Source organism: Fringilla coelebs, assembly GCF_963513975.1.
Source record: "Fringilla coelebs genome assembly, chromosome: 14".
Taxonomy (NCBI): domain Eukaryota; kingdom Metazoa; phylum Chordata; class Aves; order Passeriformes; family Fringillidae; genus Fringilla; species Fringilla coelebs.
In genome coordinates, this window is record NC_140040.1 from 6,897,603 (window position 1) to 6,923,733 (window position 26,131).

At 55.6% G+C, this 26,131-nt stretch overlaps 2 protein-coding genes across 6 annotated transcripts in view; both read left to right on the plus strand.

Moving 5' to 3' along the window:
- Positions 1-4,253: 4,253 nt before the first annotated feature.
- On the plus strand, positions 4,254-9,842 carry LOC311159350 (C-signal-like). Of its 2 annotated transcripts, XM_084215385.1 has the most exons (6): positions 4,531-4,785; positions 7,028-7,079; positions 7,823-8,013; positions 8,332-8,490; positions 8,743-8,853; positions 9,536-9,842. In XM_084215385.1, the coding sequence occupies exons 1-6, from the start codon at positions 4,645-4,647 to the stop codon at positions 9,647-9,649; spliced, it is 768 nt and encodes a 255-aa protein (XP_084071511.1). In that variant the 5' UTR covers positions 4,531-4,644; the 3' UTR covers positions 9,650-9,842. The 2 variants fall into 2 exon arrangements, with proteins under 2 accessions (XP_084071512.1, XP_084071511.1); XM_084215386.1 differs by lacking the exon at positions 8,332-8,490 and having other exon boundaries at positions 4,254-4,785.
- A 3,184-nt stretch (positions 9,843-13,026) lies between these two features.
- The window catches only part of RIPOR1 (RHO family interacting cell polarization regulator 1), a 31,395-nt gene continuing 18,290 nt past the window's right edge, over positions 13,027-26,131 (plus strand). For 2 of the 4 annotated variants that reach the window (XM_084215365.1, XM_084215363.1), the window contains exon 1: positions 22,006-22,121. In XM_084215365.1, coding sequence (XP_084071491.1) covers positions 22,043-22,121 — 79 coding nt within the window. In that variant the 5' untranslated portion in view covers positions 22,006-22,042. Of the gene's footprint in view, positions 13,147-13,894; positions 14,325-22,005; positions 22,122-25,648; positions 25,713-26,131 lie in introns of those variants that run through there. The other 2 variants (XM_084215367.1, XM_084215366.1) reach the window with 2 other exon arrangements.

The following is a 26,131-nucleotide window of genomic DNA, read 5'->3' on the forward strand; positions in this document are numbered from 1 at the left end:
AGCACCCCAGTGTCTTTCTTGCTGTGAGTGGCCCAAAACTGAACACAGGATTCAAGGGGCAGCCTCACAAACACCAAGCTCAGGGACACTAGCTCTTCTCCCATGACCCCCAGGCTGCTGCACATTTTACCCGTGGATTGTTCTCACATCCCCACACTGGGAAGACTTGGAGACAGTTTTCCAAAAGGCAGTCACACCTTTTCCACTCTCAGTTGCTGGAGGCTCAAGCATGCTCTCAGTCGCCGAGGTGATTGCACAATGACAGTGCTGCTGACAGAAGCGTGGAGAAACATGCTTTTCTCTGCCTGCCAGGGGAACAGGGGTGCGGCACAATTAGCTTTAGTACATTTAATCTACTATAAATAAGAAATAAACTCGATGCTATTTATCAGGCGGATTTTATCCTTTTTTTTTTTTTGGTCCATTACTCCACCTTGCATTCAGGTCTGTCATCACCTATTAGTCATTTGCTAAAGAATCAATAGATAGTGATAAGTGAGCCACCCACGGAGAGGTGGGGTGAGACCAACCCAGCACAGTAACTGAAGCTGGGCAGTACCCACCCTCCCTGATTAATTTTCCTCTGGGCTGAAGAGGATTAGTGATCTGAGGGGAGTTGGAAGCCCATGGTAGGAGGGTTCGAACTGAGTAATGTGTAAGGTCTCTTCCAACAGAATCCACTCTGTGATTCCATTATATGATTCTATGAGTAGTGACACCTCATTGTGAAAGGATGCAGGGATTGAGGGAGGTTACCTGCAGGTCCCAAGCGAAGTTCCCATGGCACTTTTGTCATAGTTTTGCTGTTTTCCAAGCAGACTCATCCAGGTTACACCTGCATTATATCAGAGATGGAGCGGGATTTTGGTCAAGGGCAAAGAGCAACAGAACAAGGGGAATGGCTTCACACTGACAAGAGGGTAGGGTTAGATTGGGTACTTGGAAGAAATTCTTCCCTGTGAGGGTGGGAAGGCCCTGGCAGAGATTACACAGGGAAATTGTGGTTGCCCCATCACTGGAAATGTTCAAGGCCAGGTTGGGTGGGGGCTTTGAGCAACCTGGTCTAGTGGAAGGTGTCCCTGCCCATGGCAGGGGTTGGAACAAGATGGTCTTGTTTAAGGTTCCATGCAACCCAAACCATTCTGTAATGCAATGACTCTGAGGATTTAAAATACCCACACTGTCCATGTAACCTCCCCTGGGCCACAATGTTTTGACCTTGTGCCAGCCTGGGGCCTCACACTGGGTTCAGAAACACTTTTTGGGGATATTCCCCTCGTGACAACAGCCAAGATTCCTCAGCTACCTGGGTGCAGCAGGGCTGGCAGCACAGGGACAGAACTGCTTTGCCAGCACCCATGGGGACAGCACAGATTCTCACTGATCTTTTCTCCCATCCTCTAAGGATAGGTGGCTGGGTTATCCTTCATGCTTTAGCACAGTGCCATGAAGAGGGACCTCAGAACCACCAAGCAAGATGAATTTTCTTTCCCACTATTAGATTTGCTAACAGGGATGGCTGAGAACAGGCTGTCACACGTGGCAGATATGCTCCTTCTCAGGAACACTAAGGCACAGGCTAAATGATCAGCTTGTGACTGCCTTGGTTTGACATCCAAATATTGAAGTATTGAGAAAAGGAGGCACAGTAAAGTTTAGGAATAGATACATGATAATGCAGATGTTAATTTAGGGATCCAGTTGAAAAAAATCATTAAGTCTTATTAAGGAAAGATATTTAAGCAGGAAAGAGTGAGTATAATTTTTAAATTAAAAAGCATTTAAGGGACTATTGAAAATTTACTCCCTGTAAAGAAATTAAAAGCTGAGCACCATGCTACTCCAAAAAGGCCATGCCAGCCTAAATAATCTGATCCATTGCCCACACACCTGAGCAGAAAAAATACAGTCTGTGAACAGCAAAAACTCAAATTATTCTGTAAGTAGCTGTGGACATTGTTAGAGTAAAATGGGCTGCATTGGTATTTTATCAGCAGAAATTAAAACTTACTATAGTTGTTCATTCTGGTTTCAAGCCATATTTGTAAAAAGGAAGAGGAAAAAAAAACCACTTACCATTTTTTCTTTAATTAAGATGTTTCCCCCTCTTCCTCTAGCTACATTTTTTTTTTTTTTAATCTAGTAACTTAAAGCAGATTAATCCATCAGCTCAGTGCAAAGGACATGTGCCCACATGCATTTTGTTCTTTATAGTGCACAATCTTCAACCAAATTACAGCATCAATGAGCTGATAACAGGAATTACTAGTTTTGATTTTTAGCTAAGTGAACTCAAATACTTATTTGTGTCTTAGGGAGGTCTAGTGGAAAATGTCCCTGCCCATGGCAGAGGGGATGGAACTAGGTGATCTTTAAGGTTCCATGCAACCCAAAACATTCTATGATTTATACCCTCAAATGCACCAAAATTTACCAATATCAGACTCAGCGCTTTACCAAACAGCACGGAGTGTCCCAGTGCCTGCTGTAGTGAAACTAGAGCGCTTGGACAAGCCTTGGGGTTTTTTTGTTTTATTATTATTTGTTGGTGTTCTTTTGGGTTGCATTTTTCGTTATTACCTGCTGGAAGCCTCCCAGTAGTTAAGTATGGGTAATCCTCTGTTTCATTGATGGGGAACAGAGGCAGGTCAAGCAATGCCCACACCCGCCCGGAAAGAAGTCAGTTACTGCTACTTACTTGGAGCTGCCTTTCTTTCACGGTTCATATTAGCATTCAGAACAGGCTGCTCCTGCCCTCAGCTCTGGCTGCACTTTAACTGTTTCTGCACAGCAGATCGCTGGGGATCCCTGGCTCTGAGGTTTTTTCAAACAAGCACTTTTTGGGAAGAGTTCATCAAAGTAATTTTTCTGCAGCATGCAGGATCTGTGTGGAGCAGGTGGCCAAACCCTGGCTGTGGTTCACCCTGAGTGTTGGTACCCCACATTATTATTTGCTAAACTTTGCCACAGAGCAGCATTTCTGCTGAGAAGTCACTGAATTAATGCCTGAGCACAGAAAGAGGCAGGAAAAAGAGAAGGGGACTTTAAATCCAAATATCTGCTAAAAGGAAGATGTTTTTTCCTTAGTATTTAGTAGTATAATTAAACATTTATTTTTATTAAATTCCAACTTCTGTAAAAGAAAAGTCTAAAAGCATTTTAATATCCAGAAGTAAACTGGGGAGCAGAGGTTCCCCTGTACTTGAACCACCATGGAGCAGAATAGACTTAGCACAAATCATCTGATGCTATCACCCGCTGATATACATATTTAGTTTCTGATGTATTTATCAGCATCAGAGATGTTTTGTGTGGTGTTTGTCAAACAAGGATGAAAATATGCAACATAAATAACAACGCTTATATACATCAGAGTTGCTCAGTCATTACTTCACTGTTGAGATTCCAGTTGTGTGCTCACTGTAATGGGATTTTAATGGGTATCTGGCTGTCCATATAACAGCTAAAAATAAAACAATAACATCCACCTCCAGGCTGGCAGCAGGGCTGGTGAATGTAGACCCCCTCCAGACACCATCCTCCAGTTGATGCTGATTATCTCTTTTCTGTTCTCCTTTTTCCCTCCAGCCCTGTTTTCCCATCCCTAGATGCCAGCAAAATTTCCCTTGCTTTACTCTACACTACCCCTTTGGTGCAGCTGTTCAACCAGGTACCTGATGCTCAGCAACAAAAAGAAGGCGGAAACATCCCTCAAAAAACCTGCAAGCCCAAACTGCCTAAATCACAGAATAATTTGGGTGGTAAGGAACTTATACAAAGACCATCTCATTCAACCCCTCTGCCATGAGCAGGGACACCTTCAGGCTGCCCCAAGCCCTGTCCAACCTGGCCTTGGACACTTCCAGGAATGGGGCAGCCACAGCTTCTCTGGGCAACCTGTGCCAGGGCCTCACCATTCTCCCAGGGAAGAATTTCTTCCCAACTCCCAGTTTATCCCTGCCCTCTGTGAGTTTGAAGCCATTCCCCCTTGTCCGAAGTCCTCCTCCAGCTCTGAGTCCCTTGAGATTCTGGCCTTTATCTCTAAAGGCTCCACAGAACCTTCTCATCTCCAGGCTGAACAACCACAACTCTCTCAGCCCATCTCTGTAGGAGGGGTGCTACAGCCTCAGAGCATATTCATGGATCTATTTGTTAACCAGATTCATTGCATCTGATGATCGGGGAAAGAGGCAAATCATGTGCATTTCTGGGCAGGCAATAAAAACAGCTTGTAAAGGGGCTGGTGCTTTCTCACGCTAAACGAACGGGTTTAGTTTGGGTTGGGTTTTTTTTTTTTTTTTTTACTCTTATCTACGTTGAAGATTAGTGAGCTAAAGGTGCTGCAAACACCACCCCAGACCCGCTGCAAGCTTTCTCCCTCACGCACCAGCCTCGGCGAGAGTCCCCTCGGCGTCCCCGGCTCGCTCCGATACCCCTCGCTCCTCCCCTCGGGGACCACCAGGGCTGGGACGCGGTTGTTGTGTTTGCACTGAACATGAGGCGGGCAGGCACACAGACACACAGACGCACGCAGACACACAGATACAATCCCGCCCCCTCAGGCTTTCCCCGCGGGGTCGGGGCAGCCCGGTGCGGCCCGCGGGCTCGGGAGGCGGCGCCAGGCGGGCCGGGCCGCGGGCGGCGATGGCGGCGGCGCGCACGGTGCTGCTGACCGGCTCCAACCGCGGCATCGGCTTGGAGCTGGTGAAGCAGCTGCTGGGCTCGCCGCGACCCCCCGCCTGGATCTTCGCCACCTGCCGGGACCCCGAGGGGCCGCGGGCACAGGTCAGTGCGGGCCGGGGGGGCGACGGTCACACGCTCGGCCCCTGTCACCGGCCTGAAGGACTCGCTGCTGGCGCGGGGCTCTGCTGTCCGCGCCATGCCCTGCCCCGTGTGAAAGTCACCTGAAGTGCAGCCGGCGAAGAATCGGGCGTGTCACCCTTGAGGCCGCGCCGCTGGGCTGCTCCGGGCCGTGCTGCGTGTGCCCGAACCCGCCCTGTCGTGCCAAGGCTTGGCCCTTGCGCTGCGGGCACGGGCCGAGCTGGGCTGGCCTCAGGGCCTGAGGCGCTGCGAGCGGCAGCGGTGCCGCTCGGGCCGGTTCTGCTGTGTCACGCTGCTCTCTGCAAAATCCCGAGGTTCTGAACATGGGGTTTCCAAAAGTGGTGGCCAGTGGAGCTGTGGGATCCCCCTGTCCCTGCTTTCCACTTAGCTGAAATGGGAGAGACACACGTGTTGTTTGTGGAGGGAATCACAACACTTCCCCGTTCTTCCAGCTCTCTTTACATCCAGTTTGTCTTCCTCTGCTTGCTCTGTCCCACTGAAATACTACTAGGGAGAAACTTGCTCTCTGATAGATGCTGGCTCCAGCTGATTTGTTTATTGCACCTTCTTGCAAATGTGTATTATTCCATGTCAGGAGTAGTCCTGGCGCAGTGAGAACCCACCCTCCTGCCAACCCGGGGGCGCAGCTCCTGTTGTGGCTGGTGCCCAAGCTGTCTGCGTCAAAGATAGGCCAGGTCTTTTATTTTTTTCCCATTCTTCCCACAACTTGCAGGATTCTTGCAGGGCAGTGATGAGATCAGGGACTTTTTTCAGTGCTGGACTGGAGCCAGTTTTCCTACAAGGTGGTCCTCAAGCAACTCTCCCAGCCAGGGGGTACTTCCCTAAGCCTTGTCCAGCTGTGGTAGGGTGAGAGCAGTGTTGTCAGGGTGCTGCTGAAGTCTGTGACCACAGGACAAAGACAGCAGAGGCCGCATCGCTTCTCCTGCCCTTTTGTGCCTGGACCAGGTGTTGGGATGGGGGAAGCTCCTGCTGGGATGGTATGAGGCTGTTGAGGGAAAAACAGGAGACGAGAAATATCTGTTGGCCACCACAAACAAATTAATGGATTTGACATGATTTCCCAAGGCTCATGTGGGCGGATGGGGTCTGGTGAGGGAGCTCAGAAATAACTGATAGTGAACCGCGGCCAGTCCCAGCAGCTCTCCTGCTTTATGTTCCTCCCAAAAGAAACCACCAATTTGTATTTCTCCTGTGGGCATGTTTGGAAGAGGTTATTAGTTGTAAAAGCAATCCTTTTGGGCACATTAAACAAGGTGGTTTGGTTTCTGCTGTCTGAAACCTACCATAGTTGGAGACTCAGAGCAAAGAGCTGCTAGGAACTGTGAAGTAGAAAGTTTCCTTGCTGAAAAGAGCTTCTGAATCCTCCACTGTGTGAGTTGGCACAGGCAGGCAGAACAATCAATGGCTAAAACACAAAGAGTAAATTTATTTCTGTTATCTTGATAACCGGGGGATCCCTGAAGCAACACCAGGCAAAGGTACAGGGAGGTACAGTGATACAGGAGACACAGCTACTGTTAAGATCCATGCTAGTGGATCACAGGCTGCTGTTTACATGGTTTATCAAGTGTTATTCCCAGCTGTAAAGTCACTTGAATGATTTACAGTCTTCCTCCCAGGCCTTCAACTTTTAACCCACTCTGCGCAATATCCCCATGAGGTGAAAACAACCAATAAAAATGTGCCAAATTGTTAAATTCACTAATCATTAATAAAGTCCAGATGAGTGGATCTGGGACCGGCCTATCCAGATATGATTTCCTCATAGGTCAAATCTGCTATTGGCACTCACAGGTGTTCATCTTCCACCTCATTTCTAGCAGCCTCTGGGAGACACTTCTGGCTGTATTCCCAGCCAGTTCACATAATTTCTCTGATAAACTGGTCCTTTACACTTTGCTCCCATCATTTGCTGTGTCTCTGGCTGGGCCGTGGATGGCCCTTTGGGAAAGTGACCACAGCATCTTGCAGTCATGGTCATGTCATGACCTGAGCACATGGCACATTGCTTTGTGGAGCCTGGGAGAAGCCTGGAAGCCAAGGCCAGTCCCCAGTCCAGCTGTTCACAAGCACTGAGTAACACCTGGAAGATGTTTCCCTCAGGGTGGGCCATTGCTGGCACCCCAGCATGATGCTTGGCATTGCCTTTGCCTCGTGCTGATTGTTTCCATGTCTCTTTTTGTAGGAGCTGAGAGATCTGGCATCCAAACACCCAAACCTGGTTCTTGTAAAGCTGGGTACGTGTGCTCTGCCTCTGAGCTGGTAGATTTGTTAACTGCCAGCCGTGCATGCCCCATTTCTCCTTCCCTCCCTCCCTCCCTCCCTTTCAGGCTGTACATGGGGATCCACTTCTTCACAGCTTCTTCAAGTCCTGCTGCCAAAAACCCAGCTTCTCCAGGCCTGTCTCAGCCTCAGTACCCCATTCCCTGGAGCCTCCTTTCTCCATGGCCACAGGATCAGAATGGTCTTGAGACCCATCCTGGGCAGCCCCCTGGCTCCCCCAGCTGAGTGACCACATCCTTGCTCTGCTTTGATCCCAAGTCTTAGGCAAGACCAGGAGGGCCCTGGGAGTAAGGCAGCTCCTGTGGAAATGCTGTACGATTAGCCCAGAGCTTGAGCAGAAGCTGTCCCACAGCAGGTCCCAGCACATTTCTCTTAGGGACTTGTCCCCCCGGAGGCTGCCCTGGGTTCTCCAGAAATTGCTCAGATGTAGACTTTGGAGCGGTGGCTGCTGAGAACTGACGCAGCTTGGGAGTCACAGCAGCCGTTTGCCCCTACGGTGGGCTTTTCCTGGCGGGCGCTTTCAGCTGCGGGCGGAGGCGGCGGTGTTGGGAGGATCGGGATGAGCTGGAGCTGATTTCACAGCACCATCTGGTGCCCGTGGATGGAAGGGCCGCGCGGGTCAGAACGCGCAGATTTCCTCGGCGTCCTCCCCTCCCTCTTCTTCCCGTGGCTCTCAGACTGTTCTCTCGCACTGCAGATGTGGAAAACCCCTCGGCTATCACCGATGCGGCGAAGGTGGTGGAGGGGAAGCTGAACGGAATGGGGCTGAACCTGCTGATAAACAACGCCGGCATCTACACCCCCACGGCCTCGCTGGAGACGGTCGACGCTGAGGACATGGTCAGGACGTACAAGACCAATGCAGTGGGGCCAATGCTGATGGCCCAGGTACGGGTGACGCTCTGGGGATGAAATCTGGCCCAGCTGGAAGGTGTCCCAGGCTGTCCATGGTGACAACAGAAATCTTGGAGGGCTTTGCCAAATTTCTTGGGGATGTGCAAGGGAGCGCTAGGGCTGCTCTTCAAGCCTAAGCCTTCTGCAGCCTCTCTGAATTGTGCAAGTCTAATTGGGAGCAGGCAGGGCCACTGCAGCAACACCTGGGCTCTCCTGACATCCTGCTGTTCTTCCTCACCCTCCCTGGGTTGCAGTTGCAGTAAGTGGGACTGGCTTGAGGCACAGGTGTCCCACTAGGTTGTTTCTCCTCAGGCCTTCCTGCCTCTGCTGAAGAAGGCTGCCCAGGACAGCAAAGAAAAGGGCCTGAGTTGCAGCAAGGCAGCCATCATCAACATCTCCACCGTCTTAGGGTCCATCAAGAAAACACCTGATTCCTTCTTCCACCCTGTCATCTCCTACCGCTGCAGTAGGGTATGGAGAGTCGTGACCTGCCCTGGCTCCATGGGGTTGGAGCTGCCCTTGCCAGGCTGGATCTCAGGGAGACACCTGGGATGGAGAGATGGAGTCCCCAAGTTCCCAGGGCATCTCCATTCCCACTCAGGGAAGACACACACTGTCTCTTGAAGACCTGGCATTGATTTTTCTCCCTCACCAAGGGGCAGCAATGGGTAGGGAACCTGGAGCTTTTTGCTGTCCATGGATGATGCTTGCTTCCTCACCCAGGCTGCCCTCAACATGCTGACCATGTGCCAGGCTCTGACCTACAAGGAAGCTGGGATCTTGTGTGTGGCACTGCACCCTGGCTGGGTGAAAACAGACATGGGCACCCAGGAGGTGAGTTCTGGCCAAGCAGGTCAACAGGGAACCCGTAGGTGGCACCCAAGGCTACAAACCTGCACAGGAGGTGGCCCAGGTGTTCAAGATGGAGGGAGGATCCACTTTAAAATGAGCTGCCTCTTGGGCTCCAAGTTGCCTGTGTCTGTGTTGGGCCCCTGCAGAACATGTGGGTACTGGGACGTCTGGGAAATAGCATCAGCATAAATCAGGCTGCTTGTTCTTGGGGAAAAAGGGGGCTTTGGGCAGCCTGAAAGATATGCAGAGAACCTCAATCCAACAGAGCAGGGAGAAGAGGAGTAACACCATCCCATCCTGTGCCTCATTCCTTGAAGAACTGCAGGTCCATGAGGTTTCCACTCATCCTGCAGGATCCATGTTTTGCAGTGGGGGTGGTCCCTGCATCACTGGGGTTTTGAGAAGGCTGCACAAAGCATCTCATTTGTGGCAGGGATCTCTTCCTGTTTGGTTAAACCTGTGGCTGGCTTCCCAGCCCAAGCCACCTCCATCCAAGCCAGCAGTGCAGATACCCAACCAGCCTCCCACATAGTGGACCTGTCCCAGCTCCCGTGGCTCTCTGCTCACTCTGGGTGGAAGGAGCCTTGCTGTCACTGCACACAAGCCAAGTGGGTCCTGCTGGATGGCCTGCAATGATGGTGGTGTCTCATTTTTCCCTTTGCAGGCTGACCTGACAGTGGACACAAGTGTGCGGGGGTTGTTGTCTGTGCTGCCAATCCTTTCTGAGAAACACAGTGGGAGTCTGCTCAACTGGGAAGGGAAAGCCATCCCCTGGTGACTGCCCTCTGTCCCTGCAAGGACTCCCCATTGCCACGGGACTTCCTGCTTGCACAGGTCCACCAGGGTGCTCAGCCCTCTCTGGTCTGCAAGGGACCTACTTGGGACTCCAGTGGGTGAGCAGGGTGTGATCCCTGCCTTCAACTTGCTAATAAATAAAGTCAGTTAGTACCTGTGCCTTCTCCCAGCTACAGAGTTTCCACTCAGACTGTCTTGACTCTGCAAAAAATAGCCTGGCATTAATGGCTGAACTTGATGGCCTTGGAGGTGTTTTTCCAGCCTGAATGATCCTGTGATCCAAGCAGTCTACCTGCCTTGTCTTCAGCTCCTCTGAGCTGAAGGGGACATGTAACTCACCCAAAGCTCCTGCTGTCCTGTCTGGCTGCAGGGTGTGCCCAGGTCTGCCTGCTTTCCACCAAAGCATGGTGTATTTGCCATAGATTTCTTGGGATGACCTTGTTGTGGATGTGGTGTCTTTGGGAGCAGCTTCGTGGTTGGAATGGGAAGACTGGGCACTACAGTCCAGTTCTGCAATCCCAGGCAGACAGCTCTTGCCACAGTGGTGCCCCAGCTGGGCATGGTACTCCTGGGTGGGGGAAATTTGGTCCCAGGGGGGATCACAGCATGGGAACGGCACTTCTGTGGGATGGAGAAGCTGAAAACCTTAGTAAGGTGGGCTGGGCAGCCCTTGACTGCAGGAATTTGACCAGGAAGTGGTAACAGCCCCAAAGAAATGGATTTTGGGGTGGTATTAGGGCTTTGCCCCTTCTGGAAAGAGCTTTTCTTAAAGCAGCGTGGCCAAAAGGAGATGGGACTCCTGCAAAACCAAGTCTGGTCTCAGGTGGGCAGAACAACCTGGCCTGCAGGACAGGCAACCCCCTGCTCCTTCCCTCAGAGGCCACTACCTTTTCTTTCTTATCTGGAGGACCAGCTGAAGCATCCAGGTCCCTCTGGGTCTGGGCTTTGCTGGGATTCTACCTCTTTCTGGAGTAGGAGCTTGCCTGCCACCAAGAGCTTTCCTGGGAATCTTGAGGCCATGCCCCACCTGGCTGTGCCAGAGGAGCTGTGTTCCCCATGCCCAGGCTCTTTTCCAAGCCTGTGCTGTGCTTTCCAAGGCCGTCAGGAGCCAGCACTGCCAGCAAAGCACCCACTTGAGGCACCCACTGCTGCATGGATGCCCCCTGCCAGGGAGACACTGACCTCAGCCTCATCCTCAGGGAGCTCTGAACCATCTGGGCTCTTTTACATGATCCAGCCACCTGATTTCCCATGTCAATGCTTGCTTTTTTCTTTCCCAGCTCCTATCTCTGGCCAGAGCGGTCAGTGCCAACTTGGGCACCTCCCTATCAGTGCTGCAGTGGCAGCAGGAGGAGGGGAGTCCCTGGGAAGGAATGGCTGAGGGACAGGAGTGTGGGTGAGGGGCCTGATCCTGCCAGTGCATTGCCGTGCTCAGCCCAGTGCTGGCTCAGAGACATGCCAAGCCTCCCCCGAGTGCCCTTCCTGCCCCTTGGCAGAGCTTCTCCTGCCCCAGTTACTCCACACAAGTCAGCTGGAGCCCAGCCAGTCACCACAGGCTGGCTCCATGCCCATCTCTCTCCGTGTTCCTCCTTACTGTCCCACGCCGCCGTGTGCTGGATCCTGTGAGATGAGCAATGCCAGGGATCCCACCATGGATTGCTGACAGTTTACAGTCATCGTCCCCCTTGTGGTCATTGCCAGCCCCATGAGATGTGTGTCACTGCTCCCTTGGGAGCGCGCGGGAGACACGACTGCTGACAGCTGCGACAAGCTCCATCACCTGGGACGTGGTCAGGTCACCCGGGGCATGGGCACCGGGGCATGGGCAGCCCTGTGTTCTGAAGGTGGTAGGGGGAGGGGGAAGCTCTGCAGGTGGAGTCCAGTCTGGCAGTACTGGACACAGCTCCTGGGGAGAAGAACTAACCCCAGGGCACTGCTGGCAGTGGTCTCCCTTTGGGTGCTGGGATAGCAGACCAATTGCTGGGCAGAGCCAAGCGGAAACAGGTCAGCTGATCCCAGTTTTCAAGCCAACATGAGACTGGGGCAGGATGACCCAGCTTGGACCTCTCTGCAACTGGGATTCACCCCTGGTGAGTGCCTTGCCTTTACAAGTGCAGCCAGGTGCTCTCCAGGAGCCCATCCTTCCACCCTCTGGGACAAGGCTCATCCCAGGGAGCACGTGCTGGAGCTAAGCCACCAGGGACTGTGCCACCCATGGTAACTTGGAGGCCAGGGACCCCTGAGAACCTTAAGGTGCTGCAGGGCACGTGTTCTTCAGGAAGCCTCAGTAAAAGGCCAGATGGGCAGGTCTCCCTGCTCAAATGCTTGCCAAGTGGTGTTGGCTTTTCCTTTGCACAAGTTCCGGGTGTTTGTGCTCATGGAGCTGATTATCTCCCCATTTCCTCTCCTGCCTGATGTTTCCTGCCTCCCTCCCTCTCTTTTGCTGGTTTTGCCCTTTGTGTCAGGCTCATTTCCTGGCTCTGGGAAGTGTCAGACCTCAATGTCCCCCCTGCCCACTGGGATGACAGCACATAGCCCTGTGTCCTTTCACTGGGTGCACTACAGTGCCCCAGGAGACACTTGAGATCCCAGCTCCCCCTAACCAGCTAGCTGCTCCCTGGGAGCACAGGCAGGTTTGAACAGACTAAGTGTGATTTAGGATCCATCTGCTTTTACCAGCTGATCCATCTCTATTCTGAAGCTAGGGCACAGGTGCCAGCATTGGTTCCAGCAGTGGGGAAAGCCGGACAACTCCCTGAGGACTCTACTCTTCCTGAGGCTGCACAGGGTCATGGAAACATGTCTGGGGGCTTCCAGAGACCATGGATGGGGAAGCTGTCACCCCGAGCAGCTCAGACAGCCTCCCCCAGCCTCTCTGGAGGGATGGTAACAACTGGGGGCAAACATCTCTCTGCTCCAGGGAGCCCAGCAGCTCTCCAGGCTCCAGGGATTGACCTCAGTGGTGGGAAAGGCCCACATTTCCCAGGCTCTTCCAGACCAATAGCCACTGGCAAAGACTTGTTGCACCAGGAGCTGGAGTCAGGCAGGTCTGTGGATTGGGGTAGGAGCACTGAGGACATCGGGAGTCCTGACCTGACTTGCCAGGATCAGGGCAAGACCCATTTTGAGAGACACCCTCCCACACCCGAGTGGGGCAAATGGCAGCAGCAGAGCCTCTGTGAAAGGCAAAGGCTGCTACAGGAGGAGAGGGTCAAAAAACGGAAACGAAACGGAAAAGGGCTGCTCCTGTGACAGCCATGCAGCTGCGGAGGTGGAGCAGCAGGCAGGTCACAAACAGCTGCGCACGAGGAAGTGCTGGGACACCAGCCAGCGTGGCCAGGCTGCAGGAGCTCCAGGTGCAGCAGATCTTTGTTAAGAAGGACCAGGAGCAGAGGCAACCAGAACTGCGGGGACCTCAGCCAGGACCTGGAGATCCCCTTTGCAGGAGTTGTCTTCCAGCCAAAACTTCCTTCTGCCAAGGTCTGGGCACTGTCTGGGATGTGGGGGGATGGGGCAGCAGGATGGTTGCTGTGGGGACCATGTGCTGGGTGGCGCCGCGGTCCTGGTGGGCTCTGAGGCCTGAGTGACCGTTCCCAGAGCCCCCAGCAGTAGGAAACACTGATGCTGGGAAGGCTGGACTGTCTGGGAGTGCAGGGTTTGGGGGGTGCTGGGGTCCAGGGCTGCCATCAAAGCACAGGGACCCAACTTGTGTCCGTGAGAAACGAGGCTCTGGAGGAGGAACAACCCGGTCCCTGCAGCACCAGGACTGCTAAGGAAGCCGAGTGGGACCAGCAGATAATGTGCTGAGGCTTCCTCCTGCACAGCTGCAGCTGCAGGGCTGGGGTTGCTCCATCGCTATCAGCCCCTGCAGAGCCCCGTCCACCCCTTCTCCCTCCTTTATTGTTTGCCGGGAGGAAGCAGCTCACCCAAGTCCCACCTCAAGATTTTAACCCACTGGTGCCTGCCCTGCTCTCCACTCCCATCAGCCGGAGCCAGGCAGGCTCCACATCTGCCCTGGGAGGATGGTTTGGTACTGGGAGCTTGCTCCAGGCTTTACCTCCCTGGCAACCAGAAGCACCTCTTGACTCATCTCCCCTAAACCACATTGTCTCCCATGGGTGTCCCACAACCTCTTTTGGAGAGGGCAGACACTGGCATTGCCACCTCTAAGGCCCTGAAAGCTTTAGATGCCAATGATTCCCTTCTTCCTCTTTCTTCCCCTTTTTAGCTGGTTGGATCCTGTCTTCTGCTTCCTCTGGAAGCCCCCTGGTCTGCTGGGGGGGGCACCATGGAGACAGCAGCTTTACCAGCTTCACACAGACTTAACCCAAACCCCTAATAAGGGCTTTGGAGGAAATCCATCTTGGGGAAGAAAAATGCAGCACTTCTCCAGCTTCGTTTGACAGGTTGGGATTTAATCAAACCCTGGGATGTCCAGAAGTGCTCCTTGGGGAAGTGGAAATCAGACAGAACATCTCAGCAGCCTTCTCCAGATTGTCATCTTCTCACACAACTGAGCTCTGCCAAATTGTCCCTATTTCTCACCGGGCAAGGAGGGGACATCAGTGTCCCATCAGCACAAGCTGGGCTGTGCTCTCCCTGGTGATGACCACCGAGGGACACCTTTCCTGAGCGTCAGCGTCCCTGCAGGAGCAGAGGTAGGTCAGCCACTGCTGAGCCTGATGGGGTGAGCAGAGATGCTCCCTGTCCCCTGTGAATGCACCACGCATGTTGATGAGCCCATCACATGCCCTGGTGCCCCCTAAGAATAAACCAGCCTGCTCTGTGCCCTGGGGCCCTGACACTGCCACACCCGTGGATCTTCAAAAAAAAACCCATTTGTTTGGGAGCACAGGAGAGTGCACCCATGGGTCACAGAGAGGTGCTCACCCTTCCTCCCACAGCTGGGCTCTGCCCATGCCTGTGCCCCCAGGGATGCCCACAAAAGGGATGATCCCTTGGCCATAGCACCCAGTCCTGCTCTGCAGGGTCCTGCCAGGGGTTTGGAGCAGGTCAGCCTCTCCCTGCCCATCCCACGGCACCAGCTGGGCCTGAATTTCCAGCTTTTGCAGAACAAGTTCCCAGGTGGCTGCACTTGGAGCTGGCACAGTGCCGAGATGCCAGTGTGCCTGACCAGTGCTGTGAGTGTGGGGGGGGCTGTGGGAATAGTGATGAGGTTCAGCCAGGCATGCCATGGGCTGGGGCAGGCTTCCTGCTGCTGTCTGCAGGACAGGAGTTGCTAGAGGGGTCATCTCCTCAGGCCCCAGAATGTCAGCCCACAAATGTATCTGTTCCAACTCTCGACCCAGACCTGCTGCCCTGGAGCATCTTCCCCCCCTTGTTGTCTCAAGGGAGCAGAGTTAAGGCTCTGTGATGGCAAGAACAAGGATCCAAGCTCATTCTAATGAATTCTCTCCCCCATGTCCCACTCCTTGGAGCCAGGGAAGTGACGCTGGGGAGGAACTTGGCTCCTCTTGTTTGTTATTACAGGATAAAATTACCCTTTAAAGCAGAGCCAGTGCTGTCAGGGCTGCATACCATCCCAGAACATCGCTCCTTCCAGCGGCTCCACAAACTTCTGGTTATTGTGCTTGCACAGAGCCAGCCCAGCCCCGGTCACAGCAAGGGGGACACAGGTGGGGGGATCCAAAAAAGAGCTTCCAGGCTCTTTTTCCACCCTGAGAAGTTTGAAAGCATAGGGAAAAGGCCTCTCTCTGGAGAGGAGAACTTTTCTGACTTTGGGATATGTGGAAAAGAGGAGCAGAAAGCAAGGACTGGGAGCAATGAAAGGGAAGGGGGAGGTGGATGTCATTGGGGTGTTTTGAGGTTTCTCTTATCTCCTGGGATGCTCACTCTGGCTCAGCTGGGGACCCGTGGATAGGGCAGCCTGCTGGTTGCCACTGTGTGCAGGCTGGGCAGTGGCGTGCAGCTGGCACTCATCTCACCACCCCACAAGTCCAGCAGCAGGTCGTCGTCTCCAGGCAATGTGCAGATGGGAAGAGGGCTGGCTTCTCCTTTGAGCTCCAGCCTCTGTCCCTGGGGGTCCCAAATCCAGGGGACCCCTCTCTCCTGTGAGCTGGATGCCCAGGAGACACCCCAGCACCCCAAGGCTTTGGAGGACATGGGGTTTTCTTAGCAGCAGCCTGGCCATCCCGCCCACACCTCTGGAGGTGTCTGGGGGCTTGTTCGGGGTTTGACTGCCCCATGCTGAGCCATGACGTGACTGTGGGGTGGAGGGGAAGGAAGCTGACCCGGTGGAGCCGAGCCAGGGAGAGCTTCCTGGCAGGGAGCTGCAGCCTCCAGTGCCTTCCGTGCTGCCGCAGATGGCTCCGAGCGGGATGGAAAGCAGGCAGAGGGCTGTGCGAGCCTTTTCCAGCCGCTCCCAGCCTGGCATCCACCGGCTCCGAGCCGTTCAGGAGGCAAACGCCAGCTGGGGCCCTGACACCGCCACCTCAGCGGGGTGTCCAGGGAAGCCTGACTCATCCCCAGCAGGAGAATCTGAGACTTGCACATGTAAACAGAGCTGGGCGTCGCAGGCCAGGACATGTGACAGATACAGGAGAGACCTGCTGGAGCCACAGCCTAGCACATGTGTGAATGGTGCCATTCACACATATGCTAGAGGCATGACCAAGAGTTGGAACGGGCCCTGCTCAGGAGCATCATTTGGGTGGGGAGGATGTGGCAGGATCCCTGCTATCAGCCTATCCCCCCTCTGCTTACCCCTACCCCACTGACAGCTTTTAGCAGCTCGTTTTAATCCTGTCATTCTGTTTGACTGCCTGTGCTTTCCTCCAGGGCCATCCTTCCCAGCACAAATCCATTTGGGCCAGCAGCTCAGGAGAGGTAGAATAGATGCAGGATGACCAGGGCAATGGTGCCCTCACCACCTCTGGAAGTATTAAAAAAACATATGGATGGGACATCTGGGGGATGTGGTTTAATGGTGGGCTTGACAGCGTGGGCTTAATGGACTTGATGATCTTAAAGGTTTTTTCCAACCTTAATTTTTCTATGAGAGCAAAACTCCCGAGATGCCACCCCACAGTACCAGCTTCAGAAGAAGAGTGCAGCCTGCGGTGTCAGGAGGTCTCCCTGCATGTTGTGCTGCGATGGAGAGAGCATGGAGCTCTCTGGGAGCACAGAGGCTCCCCAACAGTGCCTGTTCCACCTCAGGAGCAGGGATCACTCAGAAACCTCCCAATTATTCAACACACTCTCCAGCACGTGATTTCCCTTGGGTTTAGATGTGCCATGCTGTGGGCTCCAGGCTGGGAGAGCTGTAGGCCAGTGGGGAGAGGAGATATCACAGCCACTTCCTATCCTTGCTTACCCTGCACAGCCGGTTTCATTTCCTTAATCCCCATCCCAGCATTTTCTTTGTTGTTTATTTTGGAGGGGAGGGAGCTTTGCTGGAGGCTGGTGCTCACTGCAGTGAAGAAAGCACTTTCACACTCTGGGAGACCAGCATGGACTGGTCTGTTCCCAGGTGGACTCACTCTGCTCTTGGGTGTAGCAGGCGCTGCTCATGGGGGGACAGGGACCCCACCTCAGCAGTGGAGCAGATCAGGGTGTGTGTGGGATCCCCTGCCCTGCTTGGGAGGACTATATTTACATGCATTTGCATACAGCTCTGCCAAATTTGCAGACTCAGCTCTGCCAAAACACCTCATGCTCCAAATGGCCTTTTGCTCTCACATCCTTACAGCACCAGCTTTGGGGCAATGTATTCCTACCTCAGCCAACTGGATTGGCCAAGCTTTGCTTCATCTGGTGCAATGTTGAGTCCTGAAGGCTGCTGACACCTCAGTTGTGCCATTGCCCAGCTGTGCCAGTTGCCCTGCCACTGGCTACATCTGCTGGGCTGGGCTGGTTTCTGGGCTTGCCCACAACCTCAGCCTTCCTGCTCAGTGTTGGACTACAGCAAGGGACTGTAGGAATCTTGTGAATCATGGATACTTTTGAAGTGATCTTTTTGGGTGTATGATACTTTTGGGTGTATGTGTGAGCTGAGATGGGCATGGCTGCCTGCTTGCAGGAGGTGGAGTGGTCCCAGGGGATGTTCAGCATCCCAGGCTGAGCTGGGATAGCAGTTGGAGATGCTGCCAGCACCTTTCCCGGGGTGGAGAAGGGAATTAGGAGGGGGGACAGCTGGTTGGTGGCCAGAGAGTCTGGAACAGTGCTGTTCTGCAGCTCCTTACCCTCCTGGCCCATGCTGGGGCTGAATCTGATGAATTCAGTCTGGGTGTCCTGTCTTTGCTGCAAAGCCCTGACCTGCATTCCAGATTGCTGACCAGAGTCTGGGAGAGCTGACCAGCAGCCAGTGCTGGCCAACACTGAGTAGGTTTGTGGCCACTCCAGGGGTATCCTATCTTCCCTTTTCCTGGCCTCGTGGGCAGGCAAAGTGCTGGGGCGTGCAATTCTGCCCCATGGAAAAGGACAGGCTGGGTCAGGGCTGTGCCCTAGCCTGCTGCCACTGTGAGCTGGCCCCGAGTGTGTCAGGGAAGGTTTTCCAGCAGAGCTCAGAGGACCTGCTGGCACAGCCTTTCTGTGCTGCCGGCCAGTCCCGAGCATGGCCAGGGCTCCGGTGAGTCAGCTGGAGCAGCAGCTCACATTGCTCATGCTGCATCAGCGCCGCCCTGGCTCCCTTAGCTTTTACCAGGTTGTGTTTTCCAAAAATGCACAGCTGGAGGGATGGGGAGCTTGGTGCTAGGATGTTGGATGCTCATCTCCAAGGTGGTGGCAGGGATGGTGGCAGGCTCTGTGGAGGCACTTCAGCTGCTCTCAGGGGTGGTGGCTGGGCTCTGAGTGTGCTCAGCATTCGTGGCTGTCCCGGAGCCCCGGCCTGTGTGTGCCTTGCTCCAGTGCTGAGCAGGAATGCTGAGCACGCAGCAGCTCCAGCCTGGAGCCAAGGGCTGGCCTCCAGCCCTCCAGAGAGTGGGGAGAGGAAGACGTGGCTCCAGGCCCAGCCTGCAGTGAGAAGAGCAATTTGGGCAGAGACCCGCCGTGCGGGGCTCTGCCGACGGCTCAGGCCTTTCTCTGCACCACGGCAGGCGGCTGCAGGCAGCTGGCACGGCTGCTGCTGAAGCTGCCAGGATGAGGGGAATGTGCTTGGAGTGGTCTCGGGTCACCAGGCTCTGGAAAGGTTCGATCCTGTGCTGGGAGGAGCTCATTAATGCCAGCAGGTTCTCAGACAAAGTGTCCTTGGGCTCAGGGACTCTTTCCTGCACCAATGCCCAGCTTCTCAACCAGACTGCTGGGAAGGCTCCTTCAGTGACAGGAGTCCAGGAGTATCCGTATCCATGCTGGGAGGGTTAGCCCAGGAGTATCTGTATCCATAATGAAAGGATTGAACCAGGAGTACCCATCCATAGCCATGCTGGCAAGATTAGCCCAGGAGTATCCATATCCATAAAGAAAGGGTTAAACCAAGATTATCTGCATCCATGCTGGGAAGGTTAACCCAGGAGTATCCAAATCCATGCTGGGAGGTTTAACTCCTTCCTGCCAGCAGGCACCATACCTCCATAAATCCAGGAGGGAGTTTTGGAGGGCAGGCAGGCCAGGGGCGCTGGTGGAACTCGGGCAAGAGCCTGTCCTTGTTTTTGTTTGCCAAGCTGGTCCGTGCTGAGCAAGCTCCCAGAGCAGCCAGTGCAGTGTGCCAGCTCCGACCTTGGCACAGGGAGTGCTTGGCTCCCCAACCCAGCCTGGCAGGGCAGGCAGGCATGTGGCTGAGGGGAGGGTGCAGGCCCCTCTTCTGCTGTCTGCAGGGATACAGCTGCTCCCCAGCAGCAACCAGGAATGGGGTTTAACTTGGGATGGTGGCGCATAGGTAAGTGGAATGTGGTGGTGTGCGTCAGTCTACCTCCAGGCACCCCAAGTTTTTACTGAGAAGGTGGTCAAACCCTGGAACAGACTTCCTGGAGAGGTGGTCGATGTCCCAAACATGTCAGTGCTTAAGAGGCATTTGGACAATGTCCTTAACAACATGCTTTAACTTTGTGTCAGACCTAAAGTGTTCAGGAACTTGGCCCCAAAAGTCCTTGGATGTCACTTTCAACTGAAAATTTTCAGTGGTGAAACCATGTACAGGGTGTGGGTGGGATCCAGTCCCCCACTTGATCCAGGTGGGATGCTGGATCAGGTGATGACAGAGTGGCACAGTGGTGCTGACCACACCAAGCACAAGGTGGGTCACCCTGGTGGTACAGGGACAGTGTGGCACTGGGACCTGGGTTCAGAATGGATTGAGAGCAGCCCTGAGAAGGGCTTGAGGGTGTTGGTTGTGCAAGAAGCTCAACATGACCTGGCCATATGCACTGGCAGCCCAGAAAGCCAAACATACTTTGGGGTCCATCCTCAGCAGAGTGGGCAACTGGCTGAGAGAGGAGATTCTGCCCTTCTGCTCTGCTCTGGTGAGATCCTATCTGCAGCACTGCATCCAGTCTGGGGCCCCAAAATAAGAAGGATGTGGACCTATTTGAGCAATACCAGAGGAAGCCATGAAGATGCTCAAAGGTCTGGAGCATCTCTGCTGTGGAGACAGGCTCTGGGAGTAGGGGCTGTTCAGCCTGGAGATGAGAAGGCTCCAGGGAGACCTTGGAGTCCCTTCCAGTACCTAAAAGGGCTGCAAAAGACTTGAAGAGGGACTTTAGGCAAGAGCACAGAGTGCCAGGACAAGGGGGGGGTGGCTTTGAAGTAACAGAGGGCAGGATTAGATTGGATATTAGAAAGAAATTCTTCCCTGTGAGAGTGAGGAGGCCCTGGCACAGGCTGTGCAGTGAAGCTGTGGCTGCCCTGTTCCTGGAAGTGTTCAAGGCCAGGTTAGATAAGGCTTGCAGTAACCTGATCTAGTGAAAGGAGTCCCTGCTCAAGGCAGGGGGTTGGAACCAGGTGGCCTTTAAGGTCCCTTCCAACCCAAATAATTCTGGGATTCATCAACCACATGGCTTGGTGGATCCACCCTGGCAGCCTCTCCCTGTTGGATTTTTGGCTTGGCTTTCCCCTGGTGGCCTCAGGACCTGCTGCCCCTTCTCCCATCTTTGCATCACTTCTCCTTCTGTGTAACCAGGCCAGGCTGCAGAACTGGGCTGGGAGCTGGGACGCCCTGGTTCTCACTGAGCAACCTTGGCAGCAAATGCTCTGCTCCTTGGTGTGGCCCCAGGAGAGTGAGAGTGGTGCAATGATTTCCTTGTCACTGATATTGTCCTGCTCCACTGGGCTCCAGAACCTGATGATGGTCTAATTAGTGTTTCTGCCTCACAGGGCTGGCGGGAGCACTGCACAGCCTTGTCCTTGCATGGAGGATATCTCACCAGGGCTGCAAAGCTTCAGTTCCACTTAAAACTGGGTCGACTCAGTAGGATCTAGGACAGGTAGGAGAAAGATGGTCTTGGGAGAAAGGAGAGGAGCAGGGTGCAGCCCCCCAACACACATGTGGCTTCCTCACCCCACCACCTTCAGGGATGCTCAGAGGTGCCAGGGTTTAGGAAGTGGACTGGCAGCTGTGGAAGCAGCACTGTGTGACTGTGGCATCCCTCGGGTGACAGCCTGCATTTAGACTGCTGCTGCTTGTCCCTCACTTGGGGAAGCTGGGAGTGTTCTTCTGCTGCTTCCCTAGGATGCTGGAAGCTGGTGGGATGGGGAATGTGGATCAGTGCCCATGCTCTGCTCCCCCAGATTGCACTTTCGGATTGGCAGAGGTCCTACCGTGGCTCAGTTGGATGCAGGAGCTGGGGGTTTGGGAGGCAGGGTGGGGTGCTGGGTGTCACAGAGCTGGGATCAAGGATGTTTGAGTGTTCCCTCTGCCACCGACTGACTGACTGCACAGCTTTGGTCGTGTCACTTCACTGCTGGAATGTGAAACATGCCCGGGGTCCAGAGAACACGGAAGCCTGGGAGGCTGTGGTGGCCCTTGTGGGGGGAGACGGGGGTGGTGAGGGAGTAGGTATTGCTCCAGCCATTGCTTCCCTCGCAAGGGGAGGCTGTGGGCGCTGTGTGCGGCAGGAAGGCAAACAGCCCGGGGCCGAGCAAGCCGGGCTGCCCCCACTCCCCTCGCCCTGGGGGAGGTGGGATCCTGCTCCGGCTCACGGTGGGGCTTATGGACCCCCGGGGAATGTTGATGGTCCGGCGGGTCTGGAACCCCCGCAGGGCCGTGGCGGCGGCGGCGGTGTTGGTGGTGGCGGTGGTGGCGATGGCGGTGTCGGCAGCGGTGTCGGTCGCCTCGGGGAGGGAGGTGCTCCCGTCCATGCAGCTGCCATTGGCGCTGGCTGGGCCGTGGTTTCCTGCCGAAATCACATGGCTCCCGCGTTTCCATGGAGAGAGCCGGGGTGGGCGCTGCCAAGAGCCTGCACGAACTCCCCGCTTGCTCCCGTCCATGGGAGTGGAACAAAGGGGATGCACCGAGCCAGGCCCGCTTTCGCCCCGCGCCTCGCCCCCCGCCTCTCCTGGAACATGTGAGTGCCACCCGCACCTCCGCACCCCGCGGTCACGGGAGGGTCGGGGGGAACGGGTTTGGTGGCCTTAGCAGGGCTACACCCTTGGGGGGCCACGTCGCCGCAAGCCACCGCCCGCCCGCGTCCCCTCTGCCGCCACCCCCGGTGGGCGCCCCACGCCGCGCTGGGGTGTCCGGGCGAGAGGGCGGCGACCGGGACACGGACACGGGGCTCCGCTCCTCCGCCCCACTGCGGATCGGAGCGATCCTCCGCGCTCCGGCCGGGACCGTGGCCGGAGACGCCCGGAGAAAGAGCCGCCTGACAGTGGGATATCAGGGCGAGCAGCCCCAATGTCACCCGGTGCCCCCCAGACCCTGTCTGGGATAGATCAGCTTCTCCAGCCACTCTTTCGCTCCCGGGTTTGGAATGACGCTGGTGGCATGAACCGTGCCCTGCCCCGAATCCCTCGGGACTCCGGGCAGGGGTACGGGCAGGGGTACGGCAGGCGAAGGAGAAGCTGCCCGTGCCCATATAGGGCCGTGCCCGAGCGCCCGAGGGCCGCCAGAGCCCTGGATCCCGCGGGAGAGGCTGCAGCCATCGCCCCCCGTGGCAGCCCCGCGCCGGGCGGGACCCGCCGGGCTCCCCAGGGACCTGGGTGCACCGTGTCAGCTGGGTGCTGCCTCCTCCTCCCCTCCAGGGTGACGGGGGGGAGGAATGCTCGGAGGAATTAATGAGACAGATCTCGCTTTGTTGCTGGCCCGATCCTCCTGTCTCCCAGCCCTTCCCAGCCTGCCAAGAAGTGCTCGGGAAGGCCTCGCACCATTAACCCTTCCCCTGCCGCACCTCCGGCCATCCCAGGGCATGCAAGCAGCCTCAGCGGGTTTTACCCTTGCCGCATTACCAGAGGAGACTCCCGAAGGCACTGGGAAGTCCTGGGCATCCTATAAACCTCATATCTCCCGTCTCCTGGCTGGTGGCCTCACTGCGTCCCCCGGGCAGGGCTGGGACGGGAGGCTGTGACGCCGCGCAAAATCCGGCGGTGCAGGGCTTGTCACCGGCTTGTCACCAGTGGCACTGCCTCTTCTCGGCTCGTGAGGGTCCCTGGTGCCTTGCCACAGTCCCCTGGGTGGAGAGGAGCTGTGGTGCCGTGGTGTTATCCCTGCCATGGTGGTGGCTGAGTCCCCATGGAGGACATGTCATGATGGGGTTGAGCATGGAAATGGGGGCAGCAATAGACATGGCAGGGATGGGAGATGTGGGGGGTGGCCGCTGAGAGGTGTTGGGGTGCAACCAGGGGATGACTGTTGATCTGCAGTGAGGACAGTGGCGAGGACAGGGATATCTCTTCCCAAGCCTTGCTGAGGCTCCTGGTCAGAGCTGCTGCTTTGCACAGGACTCTGCTGGCTGGGTTGCAGCAGGATGCCTGCGATAGGCATTGGACGGGAGGAACTGGATGGGCGTAGGGTGTCCCCCAGGAATGCCATCAGGCTGGGATCCAGAGCGTGCCCGTGGCTGAGGTTCCTGCCATGACACTGACCTAAAGGACAGGACCCTGGGAAATCCATGGCAGGCAGGGAGCAGCTGGCATTTGAGATCCCCTGGGCACAGTGAAGGCAGCCCAAGCCCTGTCTTTGCGTGGGCTGAGGCCAGTGCTGGGCTGGGACAAGCTCCCCGCCGCGTGCTTTGGGGTTATTTATAGGGCTGCCATTTATATCGCTTCTATTTCTGCTGCCGTGTGGGGACTATGCGAGGAAGCGAGGGGGGAGGGCTCGAGTCTGCCACCGCCCCGTGCCCAGCCCCTCCAGGAAGGGATGCTGCCGACAGCTTAGGGCCAGCCTGGCTCTGGGCAGAGCCTGGCTTGGCACGAGGGCTGGTCCTTCTCCAGCCCTCAGGGCATCCGCTGGTGGAGAAAACTCTGCATTGGGCTCCCAGGAGTTTTTGGAGTTGGCTTTGCCAGTTTTAGCAGCAAGTCCGAGAAGTCAGCTATGGCACTGTGGTGGGGGTGACCACCTGTAGCTCTAGGACCAGCTGTTCCAGCTCAGGACAGGTGACTTGGTCACTTACTGTGTTTCTCCTTCAAGCTGTGTCTGCGTGTCTTCTTGCCAAAATTGTCATCTCCTGCCTTCTCCCAGGACTCCTCCATAGCCAAGAGCTATTTTGGTCGCTCACCAAGCTGAGTCCATCTCCACAAACCTTTTGGGCTAGCCATGATTTTGACAGTGACTGAGGCTGGCCTATGCCCTTTCCTGTCAAGTTTCCAGCTGTGGTGACATTCCAAGCCACTCAAAGATGTCTGTGGCTGGGGAGTACTTGTCCAAAACAGTATGAAATGGCTTCTTCATCACCTTGGCCTTTGGTGCTGGTGCCACATTGAATTGGGAGTGGTGGCTTCTCCAGGGGCTAGGTGGGCTCGGATTCAGTGCTGGTGGTCCCTGGGAGCAGGGAGAAGCTGGAGAATTTCCCTAGGACTTTGCTGGCAGGATGTGGGATCTATGGGAAGCTGGTCTTCTATCCCATGGAGGGCAGGGAAGTGGGAATAACCTGCTGGATTTTTCTGCCTGTGCACAAACTGGCCGTGGCTGTATGTGCGTGTACAAGTGGCTGCCCAGGGAGTGTTTGCATGTTCAGCTGTTGTGGTTGTGGTGGGGATACCTGGGGCAGCTCCCCAAGCTTGGTACGAGGAAGGCATAAAGGGACGCTGCCAAAAAAGGAGCACCTGGGGCATTACACCCACAACATCCCTGCTACAGAGGAGGGATTGAGGCAGCCATCCTGGCAGGTTGAGCTGAGGCAGAGTGGTGAATATGCAGGGAAACCTCCTGAGTGGAAGAGTCACATGGAGATGTCCCCGTCCTTGCACCCACTCCCTATTCCCAGCCCAGCCAGGAATAGGGACTCATTTAACTCAATTACCACCCTGGCGCTGCTGGCGTGGCTTGTGCCCTTCCTCTGCCCTCCCTTGGCAAGGTGTCCTGAGTTGTCAAGCCCTGCCAAGTGCCGTGCAGGGTGCTGTGAGGTGCTCAGAGGCCATAGCTGTTGGGATGTGTCCTTCTCCGGTACCATCTGCCACTTTTGGAATGCCTGACACCGTCTCCTGCCTGCTCCTGGTGGTCTCCCCAAGGGTGATGCCTGGGATGGTGCCATGCCAGGCACCTCACCCATGTATCAGCTGCCACACAGATCCCCCTGGGACTGCAGGCTACAGAGAGGCAGAGTCCCCACAAGCAGCACAGCCTGGCTGTCACCCCTCTACGAGGGAAGCCTGGACGTTCCTCACTCTGTGTGACACCAGGGAAAGCCCCTACCGCAGCTGGGGCAGCTTTAGCGTGGCTTTCTCATTAACCTTTAATGAGAACAAACAAGCTGGCATGGGCCGGCGCTGCGGGCGCGCTGCCTGGCCGTGTGCCGGCCGCGGGCTCCGCACGGCTGCCAGCCAGTGCAGGCTTTGCACAAGGATGGCTGGGCCGGGGCGGTGCCGGCAGTGATGCCATTCCCTGGGGGGAATCAGCACGGGGTGAAAAGCCGGTGGTGGCCACTGCCCACGGCAGCCGCCAGGATGGGACTCTGCCCGTCGGTGGGGAGAGCCGAGGGGATGCATCGTGTCTGGGAGAGGTAGGAGACATGGTTTTTGTGCAGCTTCGGGAAGGCTGGGGTGGAGATGGGCTTTGCAGTGTGCCAGGCTGCTGGCTCCCCATGGCCCGTGGCACTGGCATGAAGGCTGGTGGACACCTGGGATGGTTTTTCTTTGGATGCTTCTCAGAGCCAGCCCAGCCTCACCAGCTCCAGCTGCTCTCCCAGTGTGGCTGATGCTGTGTACCCACCCGGGCACTCACCTGGGCACTGGGACCTGAGGGTGGCCTGGGTCACAGCACTCTCTGGTGACGCTGCTGCAGCCTCAGCTCTGCAGGCCTGACTGTGGCTGGCTCCAGAGCCACATGTGGGTGCCCACAGTGGGGCAGCCATGCCACCATACGTGGGAGCCACTGATGCTTCTTGTCCCCTACAGGACCTGCAGGGAGGGGACCTGCTCT